The sequence below is a fragment of the Gymnoscopelus braueri genome (genome assembly GCF_963280865.1).
Source record: "Gymnoscopelus braueri genome assembly, chromosome: 5".
In the NCBI taxonomy this organism is placed as follows: Eukaryota; Metazoa; Chordata; class Actinopteri; order Myctophiformes; family Myctophidae; genus Gymnoscopelus; species Gymnoscopelus braueri.
In genome coordinates this window covers 11,588,718-11,601,192 of record NC_137606.1, presented here as the reverse complement: position 1 = coordinate 11,601,192, position 12,475 = coordinate 11,588,718, and the positions used below count along the sequence as shown (strand labels likewise).

Sequence of the window (12,475 nt, the reverse complement as noted above, 5' to 3'; positions counted from 1 at the left end):
TCATGATCTCGCCATCTGCCTGAGTTGACGTATTTGCTGGGCAAAGAGGAGAAACTTCGCTTAGAAATCCTAGGCAAACCCTGGATTTCATTTTTAATCAGAACAGCAGCCTGAACACTGAGGCAAACGCCTAACAATGGTTCAGGCAATCACTTCAGACACATCTTCAGACACATCTGATGTCTAGCCCTCTCAAAATGGATAACAACAGTGTGAAAAACTCAGGTGAAACTATTTGCAAAATACTGTAGTCAATCTTTCTGTAGTTTTATCTGCTATTTGATCCTGTATTACTTGTAGCAGATATTTTAGAAAAGCATTTTTTCCCCCCAGTTGCTCAGTCTGTCTTTTAACCCATTTAGACCGGGAACGCATCTGTGACATTTTAGATTTCTTTGGCAATTCAAAAATAGCAGATCTACAAGCTCATAGCGCGGCACCGAGTGCCGTGCTATGAGTGTGTAGATCTGCTATTTTTTGTGTGCAAATCTTTGAATATATATATATTTTTTAAAGCCAACATTTGTAACTCAAATCTTTGCTTCTGGGGGGGTCCCTGGAACAAAACATTTTGAGATGGGGGTCCGCGGCCAAATACATTTTGGGGGTCGTTGACATGAAAACAGTTTGAGTATATATTTTTTGTATATTTTTTATTTTTCATGCTTTTTTTTGTACATAGTGGTATTTTTTCTCTGTATTTTTATGTTGATTTTTGAACTGTTTGGTTGCTACTATATATGTCTATGAAATTAATTCAAGGACCCCAACGGAAACAAGTCCGCAAGGACTTTTTTGGTCGGACCTTTTAGACAAAAGTATTATAAATGTAATTGTGTTGTTTTACATTCTTTTGCCTAATACAATTTTCAATCAATCAATCAATCAAAGAACCACTGATATTATAGCAACATAAGCTTTTTAAAAAAACTGTTAGGATCTAGACATTTGTAGAATCAGGCAAAATGCTACATTTTTTGAAGATAAAAAAAAAATAGCAGATCTACAAGATCGTAGCGCGGCACTCGGTGCCACGCTATGAGCTTGTAGATCTGCTATTTTTGAATAGCCAAAGAAATCTTAAAATGACACAGATGCGTTCCCGCTCTTAATGGATTAAGCAGGCAAACTCCAAATCTGTGTTCCTACCATCTGTCGCCCATCCGCTCTCCCTACTTTGTGTACTGGCAGTTCTTCTCCCTCTCATATGATCATTGGAGGATCACTGGAATGATGTCTGGGCTCCATGACTCTGCTCCACAATGATTGGTAACTTATAATGCTCATGATCTATGCAATTAAGCTTCTTCCGTATATGTTTATAGGTCCATGCTATGTCACTCCAGATCTGAGCCAGCCGAATGACCGCGTCTAATGCAAAATGTCTTACGCTTCAGTGCCTCTGCCCTGGAGTTCAAGGCCTGGTTGAAGGCACCGTCATTCCTCATTCAGCATGGTATTATGCTCACACCACTGTCTTGGCTATTTCCCCAGAAATGTATGTCTGTCACGTCAGCTAGGGGGCTGTCACGATTACAAATTTAAGTTGACGATTAATTGTCACTGAAATAATTGCGATTCACGATTTAATTGTGTGTTTGGCCATTGGACACTGGAACATATGAAGTCTTTTAGGCTTCGTAATCAAAAATTGCACAGGGCAGATATGACACATAACTGAAATATTCAAATAAATTATTGATTTAACACTTTTATACATGTAAAAAAATTAACAGAAATAGCAACGTGTCAGCTTGTTGTAAGCTTGTAGATCTGCTATTTCAGCTTTTTTGTGTGAAAATGTTCCATGTTGACATAATTGTGACAGGCCTAACGCCAGCTTTGAAGACCATCCTTATCATCATCTCATGAAACATCATCCCACAAAACCCCCCCCAACCACCTCACCACCCCTTCCCCCCTTTCCCATCCCCGACCCTGTGAACCAAAAACCTGGGTATGACACACGCACCTCTATGCCTACCTTGGAGTACATGGCCCCATTAAGGACCTCTCCGTTGCGGATCCAGATGATGGAGGCGGCCGGCTTGGCGTTGTCGGCATGGCAGGTCAGATTCAGGGGGTCCCCGGCCCTCAAGCTCACCACGGGCCCACCGCTTATCACCGGGTCCTCTGGGGGAACTGTGGGTACACAGGCGAGGAGAGAGGGGGAGAGGGAAAGTAAATTGAATGCTTTAGCTTGGGTCAAGTAAATGGGCAATGAGTGTGTTGTAATACGTTATTAACAAGCACAATAGAACAATGTGAAATCCTCTATAAAGGGAAAATGTGAGCTATTGATGAAAATGTATATAGGCTCGTAATCAAGGTGAGTTATTATGTAAGTATATAATATGGTTACATTAAAAAAATCATAGAAAATGAAATGAAATAGCAAATTAATGGAGATACTAGCCAAGGATATTGCGTATCCAGCGCACCGCTGAATAGAAAGAGCTGTGATGACCTCGATAAGACAAAGCTAATTACAAATGGTACCTGCAGGGGTTTGGCTGAATGGAACATAACCTCCTCTAGCCTTACCTTAATATACAAGCTCACAATGCGTGGCAGGGCGACACATTGTGAGCTTGTAGATCTGCTATTTTCGGTGTGCGACTCTGGCGCGCAACCAAGTATAATAAATCATGCATCGCTCAATTGTTTGCCGTGAAATGAGAACAGTGAAGCCGCCAAGAGTTAAAAGTGTAATTCTGCGGTAAATTAATGGAGTATGTTTTCTCCTCCTCTCTCCTAAAATCCCAAATCTCAGCAATCTGTGGTCATTAGTTCCAAGTAGGTAATGGTGTGGCAAGGATACATTTTCCTATGTGATGTAAAACGTAATGCAAAACTAACAGTATCAAAAACACATTACGATTATATCACAATAATGATACGAAAAAATATATTTCTTCACTCATCGTTACTCATGAATTATTTGCTAATGAACCATGGATTAAACTTGATTCAAATCAATTCAAAGCACATCAAGACTTTGTTAAACTGTCCATTAAGTGTGTTCAAACTGTACGGTAGATTCTTCCCCACTACCACCACCACCACACGTGTGCACCGTGTGTACACAAGTGAGCGATTACACTCCTCTTCCTACTTTTCACCCACGTGCTAATCACCCTGTTTTCATTCAGACAGCGGTGAATTATTGATTGGCCTCAGTGCTCATTACAGTGCAGATCTGGGGCGAGATACAAATTAAGGGCTATCAGCATCTGTCATGTTCACCTGCGCCAGTGTCATGATAGGAGGTAAGACTGGCAGGAGTTTTAGGCCTGTCTGCTGCTGCCAGCATCACGTTAATAAAAGCAAGAGGGAGGAATAAGGCATATGATATTGTACATTTGTACATTTGTTGTACAAAAAAAGGCTGTAACAGAGCTGGTAATGACAGCTCTGTAGCCTACTTCCTGCATGAGCGTAATTGGGTTTTGACTAGTGGGATTGTGGAGGAGATATGCTTTTACACTTTTCATTGAATTTCATATCATCAATGCTCTGGTTTCCTGCCTAGTTTAAGTGTCCACTTGTTTTTTTGAAGTGTGCTTTCCATGGTGGCTCAATAATCCAGTCCTAACCTGGCACATCGATCCGCACTATTTCTTGGAAAATTGGAAATTATAGGTTTACAAGACATGCAACGAATCAGAATACTGTATGTAGCCTATACCGTTGAGCTTCACCACAGAGCCCTTATAACCCATTCAGTCCGGGTACGCATCTCTGTCATTTTAGATTTCTTTGGCTATTCAAAAATAGCAGATCTACAAGCTCATAGCGCGGCACCGAGTGCCGGCTATGAGCTTGTAGATCTGCTATTTTGATATTTTATCGTGAAAATGTGTGCAAATATTTGAATATATACATACATTTTAACTCAAATCTTTGCTTCTGGGGGTCCCTGGAACTAAATTGAAATGGGGGGGGGGGGGGGGGGGGGGGCTTGTATATCTGCTATTTTTGAATGGCCCAAAGTCTAAAAGAATGGTTATAGCTAACATTTAAATAACACAGTATGCGTTCCTGGGTTGAATGGCTTAAAAGCACTGCACATGTATGCCATTCGACCCTGATCCAAATTGTAGTGCTGCACACCAAGGTAATTGAGGACGCCACCGCTTCGATATGATATGGACCAATCAGAGACAGATATCCAGTCCTGACCAGCAACCACGCACTCACAGCCATCCTGTGTCAATAACAAGCGCTTCTCCACTTTCCAAGTGCCTCGGTTTCAAAGCACGTCTGCCAGATTGATGTGTGTCCATTAACCACCGAGTGCAATAATGCAGTGACGTGCTTTCTTCTTAACACATTGAGTGCCAATCGCGTAGATCTACGCGAACCTATTTAAAGCCGCCACGTGCCAATCGCGTAGATCTACGCGAACCGCCGGTTCGCGTTGATTTCACCAAAAGTGCACTTTCGGAAATTGTTGATCCATTTCCGGTTCCGGTTTGACCACCGGAAACGGAATTATTTGGGATCCGGTTTTGCCGATCCCGTCGGCCCTCGTTCTAATGACGAAACTGAAACTCCATTTTCTCCTTGTAGTTTTTTCTGCTCGCATATTGTTTAACGTAAACCGTTCTAACTACAACAATGGAGCTCCGTTTGACACGTGGTTTTCACTGGTAGAATCAGTGAGATGTCGGCGATGTTTACAAACAGTGCACAGCTCAATCTTAAGGATTTTAACAAGGTCTATGGCGACGTAAAAAAAACAAAAAAACAACAATAACACGTTGGCACTGGTGAGTACATTATGAGATTAACGTCTGGCATGGAATGTGTTAACCTGTGTGATGAAAGTTCTTGGAATTTGAGTTCCTTTCGTTTCGTGTTTTTAAACTATTTTTATACATTTGAAAACTTTAAATGGGACATTCAGCATAGTGAATACTTTTACTTTCGGCACTTTAAGAACATTTTGATGCCAATACTTTTTGCCAATACTTTTGTACTTTTACGCAAGTACATTTTGAATTTCGGACTTTTACTTGTAACAGAGTATTTCTACATTGCAGTATTGATACTTTTACTTAAGTAAAACATGTGAGTACTTTTTCCACCACTGGCACACACACGCACGCTTATACGCATAATGTGCTTTCAGAAAGGAGAAAGAAAGAACATGGGCGTGGCTAAGCCACGAGAATGGTCCCTATTTTACACATAATACCCACTTATTGTGGCCTGTTTGGATATCTTTAGTAAAGCTGAAAGAGTTTGAAATGCTGTGTTATCTATCTAGTACATTGTTCCAATGCTCTTTTATCTGGTCTTCATTAAAATTCAAAGGCAATGAGAAAGGCAGAGAAGAATTTCAGGTCAGCACACTAGCAGATCAAACAAACGGAGTTGACTGATCTGTCTGATCAGTCAAGAAAATTGCATTAGTTTTATGCTCACTCTAAGAATAGAACTAACTGTACTGTATGCAAATGATTGTGAAAACGATGAAAAAGCTCGCGTGACTCTTGCATTGGGGAAAAAAGAGCGAGAAAAAAGATAAGTGAAGAAAATGTCAGGAGCAGTGATGGCACGGTGACAATTGATTGGAGAGATCCAGTGTTATTGGCTTGCTGTCAGCACTCACTCACTCGCTCGCTCACTCACTCGCTCGCTCACTCACTCACTCGCCCACAACGCTGAAACATTAATTACATGTCAAGCATGCGAGGCATACGTAAAGCGCCTTTTTTTTCTTCCTGATGGGGCAAATTGGACGGAAAAAATCACTGGTTAAGGGAAGTCTCTGAGAGCCTAACAGTATGTCACTGATGATGGCACCGGTATGAGTAGTAAGCCCATGAAAGAGAGAGAGGGGGGGGGGGGGGGGTTAGCCTGCGAGTAGGCTGCACCAGCCCTCCTGTTTTCGTACATAGAGGGGCGGGTTTAACATCTCCGGCGAGAGAATGCGTGTGATCCCATTGGTTCACCGATCTGTCCGTCAGCCCCCGCCCCGTCAACACAACATTACGAGCGACGCCCACTGCACTCTGGTTGGTTGGGGAAATGAAACACTTCCTATATCGGGTACACCGACGCGCTGGTCCAGGCTTTTATTTTCTAGCAAAACTAAACAATAAAAGCCTAGAGATCGAGGCTAGCCTGCGAGTGACTATAGCTCGTCATGAATAGCGAAAGTGAAATCAGGAGCTTTTTAGTGGTGCATTGGTCCAGGTAAATGGGTTCTCTCTCTCTCTCTCTCTCTCTCTCTCTCTCTCTCTCTCTCTCTCTCTCTCTCTCTCTCTCTCTCTCTCTCTCTCTCTCTCTCTCTCTCTCTCTCTCTCTCTCTCTCTCTCTCTCTCTCTCTCTCTCTCTCTCTCCCACACACACACAAGCACATATCAAGAAGTGAATCAGCCAATTAATTGATGAGTTTGCCAGAGTCACGCCCACACACACACACACACACTGTCTCAACAGTTCTCTCCGTGGCTTTCCTTTTGACCTGTAATACACTTAATTGTCTGGTTTTAAATCAGCAATACGTTTTGAAGGGAGGGGGGAGTGTAGCGTAAGGTTAACATTTTATGCACCCGTGGATCTTTCTATAGACAGAACGCGGGTTGTTGGCAGATTATGCAGATGGGCTCTGCCGCTGTATTTCAGTCGGTGGTCCCTGGAGGGTTGCCCACCAGCATGCGGCAAACAGTGTAAGGGGAAGGACGCGCTCGGCTGCCTCCGCTACATGCAGACAACCTCTCCCTTTGCTTCAGTTTCCTCATATTTCCTCCTCCATGTGTCACGCTTCTCTGTCGACGCAGAGGAGACGTGGATTGACAATTTCCAAAGGTTTACACAGCATGCTTGTCACAGAAGCAGATGCCCTTTGCAAGCTTTGCATTGTCTAGAGATTTAAGAGTCCCCACACAAAAAAAAAAAAAAAAAAAGGCAGTTCTGAGATGCAATTGACCATAATACACATGGAAGCCTTTTTGTTTTCTTCCTGGCAGACTTGGTATGGGGGGAGACTTGTCAAGATGATAGGGTCCCCTTCCCCCCCAAGTATAACAGCTAAATTGCAAAGACTCTCTGATATATTAGCTAACATAGCATTGTGTATCTCTTGTTTTCCTCATGGGCAATGGCCTTACGTATGCCTAGCTGTTCTAGAAACAACACAACCCTGAGAGGAAGGTCCGGGCAACAGCCAGGCAGCCTCACTCTGAATATGAATGCGACCAGGGCAAATAAAGTTGAGCATAACTTAAAGAGCTCTTTCTACTCCGCCGGGATCTTCCCGTCACCCCGACTGCAACTGACACCCAGTTCTGACAGTTATACAAAAGGCTAGGCCTCGAACTTGAGCCAGCCATCATAATTACCAAGCTGTTTGCAAACTCGGCAGCCCCTAATGGTTCTAAATTAGCACTTTGCTGCAGCCACGCGATGGATTTGGCATAAGTAGTACAGTTGGTCAGCGCTTCGGATTGATCGCTCCTCTTTAATTACAGGGCTGGCTCGCTGCTTACGCCCCTGCTGCTTGCTCCACTCACCACCCTGTCAACAGTGGATGAAATAATCCCATCCTCTCTTGCCACAAATGAACGCTTTTAGCCTTCCTCATGTGCAGTATACACACATGGACATACACACAGGTGCGAGGACACACGAAAAGGTGTTGGCATTTTTAAGCACTGCCCTCAACGCAGAACCTGATTGGGTGAGAGTTCACACAGCACGTTATGTTTTTACATAGATCTAAATGTAATAAAACACAAGGCAAATATTTCTTCACTTATCACTTCTCTTCTTTTTTTTAAGGATTTCTTGGAGTCGCATTGAAAGTAAAGGCCAGGTACAGCAGGTCATTTCACATGTTTATGCTCTATGCAGAAACCTATACTGGCCTGTCTGTCTGTCACATTTCAAACTAGAAAAAGTGCTCCTCGGAGCACAGGTCTCCGCCAGGTTAGGTAGGTTATTGTGGCCTCCTGGTGGCGCTATAATAGGCCAATGTGAAAAGGGTGCCATTTATTCTTAGGCCTTTCACGGCAATCGGACCTTGCATTCATGATTTGAGGCATTTTGTTCCAAAAATGTGTTTTGCTAAATTAGACCTGCTGGTGGCGCTATAACAGGCCAATGTGAAAAGGCTGGCATTTCTTCCTCGGCCTAATGGGAATTTGCGTGTGAAATTGCACGGAAAGCGCAAGCTGCGTTCATGATTTGAGGCATTTTGTTCAAAACAGACCAATCCTGCAAATTTTGGAAGCCAACCTTAGCCAATGAGGATGGAATATGGACAATCGGACAGATCCGTGTTGATCACATGACTATAGAGATACTGTGTACCGATTTGCATGACGTTTGGATAAAATCTGTAGGAGTAAAAGGGTTTTGCACAAATCGGCCTCCTGGTGGCGCTATAACAGGCCCATGTGAAAGATTTGGGGCAGAGGTTCTGAATTGGCATCCAGGGAGTGTGCGTGCACAGTTTCACAGCGACCGGGCCAACGGTGCCTGAGATTAGCTGTTCACAGACAGATGGACGGACGGACGGACACACAAACGGACGGACAGACAGGGGGTAAAACATACTCTCTCGCCATGCCTTTCGGCCTGGCGGAGACAATAAGCCCATCCTGGCCCTCAGGTGATGCCAGTGTTTCATTTTAACACTGCTGGAATTTAACCCATTAAGATCGGGAACGCATCTGTGTCATTTTTAAGATTTCTTTGGGCTATAAAAAAAATAGCAGATATACAAGCTCATAGCGCGGCACCGAGCGCCGCGCTATGAGCTTGTAGATCTGCTTTTTTTTTATTATCGTGAAATGTTGTGCAAATCTTTGAATCTATATGTTTTAAAGCGAACATTTTTTACTCAAATCTTTGCTTTTGGGGATTCTACAATGTCTTCTAAATCCTAACAATTAAAAAAAAACGTATGTTGCTATAATCAGTGGTTCTCAAACATTTTTCATGTCAACGGGGACCCCCATCTCAAAATATGTTGTACCAGGGACCCCCAGAAGCAAAGATTTGAGTTACAAACATTCGCTTTAAAAAATATAAGCACAACTTTTCACGATTTTCCAAAAAATAGCAGATATACAAGCTCATAGCGTGGCACTTGGTGCCGCGCTACGAGCTTGTATATCTGCTATTTTTGAATAGCCAAAGAAATCTTAAAATGACACAGTAGCCTATATGCGTTCCCGGATTGAATGGGTTAATGGAATTGGATCACCTCAGCAGATTTTAGCTAAGGTTTTTGTGTTCATTTCATGTTTCTCTCCCAAACCACTGCTCCAAGACATGGCTGACCATAAACGTACAGTGCTTCCCCTATACTGTACTGTTGGTGGAGGAGAGAAACGGTGAAGTCAGACTTATTGGGTTTCAGTGAGATCATTTACTTTTAGTGTATAATCAAAGATATCCATAAATGAGACTGAGGCTCATCGATGTGTAATTAACCCAACAGCATGATGCAGTATGTCTGTCGCCTCCGAGAAGAAAAGGGTCCAAATAAAGCCCAGGGTTATAAAGCTGCCTGCTGTCCCGCGAGACGTTTCAATTCACCCAGAAACACCTCCCTGAAACCCTCCATTCTTCTGAGGGCCGATTCATACTTTGTTGCATGACCGTGCGCTGCAAGAATAGCAGACCCACAAGATCACAACGCGTCGCATCTGCGGCGCGTTGTGATCTTCCAGGTCTGCTATTTTCGGAGCGTGACACCTTAACTCATTCACTGCCAAGTTCGACTTTGACGACTTTTCTGAGTGACCATTTCATCCCCAGATGCACACAGAACCAGGAGATCCCAAGATGTACTGCTCCATTCACTTCCTGGTTAACGTATTTTGGAAATCGCCTGTATCTCGCCTCCTTAAGTTTTACTATGTATTTTAGGTGAGACATGCTATTTTCAATGGCCTACTACAAGCGAACGGGGGGTCACAATGACATTTTTCTTTCAGGGGATTGATCACACTGGAGATAAATATTCTGTGACTACTTGAAAAGGTAAGAAAATCGAAAAAACGCTGGCAGTGGATGATTTATTTCTTTATTTAATCTGGCAATGAATGAGTTAATGGACCATAATTGGCACTGTAATTGGCCGAGAGGTCTACTTTGGTCTGGTAAGTGGGTTTTGCTCATTATGGCTCCTGCTGTGTTGATAGAGCACACACAGTTGATTTGTGTGCCGGTGTTGCGCACCGAAAATGGCTGATTTACAAGCTCACAACGCTGTCGTAGCATGACGCATTGTGAACTTGTATATCTGCAATTTGTGTGGTGTGGCGACCCCGCATGCAACAAAGTGTGGCATGCCCTATACTGCTGCTGTGGCAGTACTGTGTGTGTGTGGCACGCACGCACGCACGCACGCACACACACACACACACACACACGCACACACGTGCCTGGTTTCTTATGAGCACATTCAGACGGAGGCAGAAAATGCTATTTGGAGGTGAATGACCGAGAGAGAGAGAGCTCTCCTTACAAGGAGCTGGGAAGGTGTAGGGGTGCGACGGCTGCCGTTTGTAGTGGCGTGCTTCAGTCAACGTGCCCTGAACAACAATAAGGCTCCCAACTCGCCTGTCTATTTGGGAACAATGCCTGCAACCGGCCGCCTGTCACACCATGGCGACAGCTTGCAGAGTTTGTGATAGATAGAAGGGGGGGGGGGGGGACAGAAGACAAAAGCAAACGGAGAGAAAATACCCTGTGTGGGTGGATACAAGAGACATGTGTGGCTTACTGGCCCAAATCACAGGCCCTCTTCAAGTGCTGTCACCATACACCTGTTTGAAAGCCACAGGATCCTATGACATGCACGCACGCGCACACAGTCTTTGCTCTCGCACAAACACCTGCACGCTCACATGCATTAGGATAGAATCTATCCATCTATCTCAGTGTTTTTCAACCTTTTTTCATGCCAAGGACCCCTAAATTGATATACATTTGGCTGCGGACCCCCATCTCAATTTGTTTTGTGTCAGGGACCCCCAGAAGCAAAGATTTTAGTTAAAAATGTTCGCTTTAAACACATATATATGTCACAGGGTGTTTGGAGAGCCAAGGTGATTGAAGACAGAGGCACGGGGCTTCGGCGCGAAGCGGTGCTTTTCGAGAGGCGAGGCTTTGATGCGACGCGGTCCTGTCTTTTGTTGTTCCCCCCCACATAGCAACCAGGAAGCTACGCTAGGGGAACGCTGAACACACGTTCACACGCACACGCTTGTCCATGACGGAGGCGCGCCGACTTAGTAGAGATTGAGGCCGAGGAGGCGCGCCCTCGCGCCTCCAGGCGCGAGTGCCCGCGCTGACCGGCCGATGCTCTACTAGTCGACACAGCGCCGTTCGAGTTGTAAACCGATAGGGACAGAATAGTTCTTTTCATGGATCACTGTGTGTGTGTGTGTGTGTGTGTGTGTGTGTGTGTGTGTGTGTGTGTGTGTGTGGTCGCGGCCATATATGCTTGTGCACAAGCCTGGCTTGTGGCTCCCTCTAGTGCTCTAGTGTTGCTTCTACAGAATTGCTGGGTGGGTGGTAAAAACGAGCGAGCCTTCTTCAATCACCCTGGTTCTCCATTCACCCTGTAACATATATATTCAAAGATTTGCACACATTTTCTAGATTTTTCAAAAATAGCAGATCTACAAGCTCATAGCGGTGCAGCACTATGAGCTTGTATATCTGCTATTTTTTAATAGCCAAAGCTAAGTGGTTAAAATAATTGTGACGCTATGTTAACTAATTTTGCTGGGGACCCCCTGGTACCCCCCCAAGGACCACTGGTGGTCCCCGGACCACTGGTTGAGAACCACTGGTCTATCCGACGCACGCACGCACGCGCGCGTGCAAACACACACAAACACACACACAGAGTTGGATGCTAGAATGAGATGGGACATAAACGAAAAGAAAGAGGCAGCGATAAGTGTCTCCTGCAAGCTTCCTCAATTTCAGCCCTGAGTGATGAGTGATGGCTCTCCAAATCACCTTGGTGGGCGAAAGGAGCAGGAGGAGACAGACAGGGTGGTCTGTGGTTTGACGTATGAAAGTGTGTGTTGGTCACACAGGCGGATAAAGTAGGAAGTACAACGGTATAGGAGTGAAACATTTAACCACTTAAACCTACACTACGCTGACCGGGGTACCCCAGGGGTCTGTACCCTCCTTTTGATCCCTCTACACCGAATCTTTTATCTGAAAAGCACATAACGCGAAACGCATCGACTTGCAATTTCTCACAGTGAAAGCTTGTAGATTTGCTATTTTTGCTGAATGCCTATTATGACATGCCCAGAATATGGACGCTAGGGGTTAAGTGGTTAATAAAAGTAATCTATTTAATTGATTATAAACAAACAGATTTTAATAAAATAATTGAACCACATAACTCGAAACGCATCATGATAGCGAGAGGCTATTTATAAGTGACACCATTGTACGACAAAGTATAAAATAAAGCATTTGAACT

The 12,475-nt window shown here is 44.1% G+C and overlaps 1 protein-coding gene across 1 annotated transcript in view; it reads right to left on the bottom strand.

Moving 5' to 3' along the window:
- The window catches only part of kirrel3b (kirre like nephrin family adhesion molecule 3b), a gene marked incomplete at its 5' end in the record, with an annotated part of 120,641 nt that overhangs the window by 77,315 nt on the left and 30,851 nt on the right, over positions 1-12,475 (bottom strand). Inside the window, one exon of the mRNA XM_080429074.1 lies at positions 1,985-2,142. Within this exon, the coding sequence (XP_080285200.1) occupies positions 1,985-2,142 (158 nt within the window). The remainder of the gene's footprint in view (positions 1-1,984; positions 2,143-12,475) is intronic.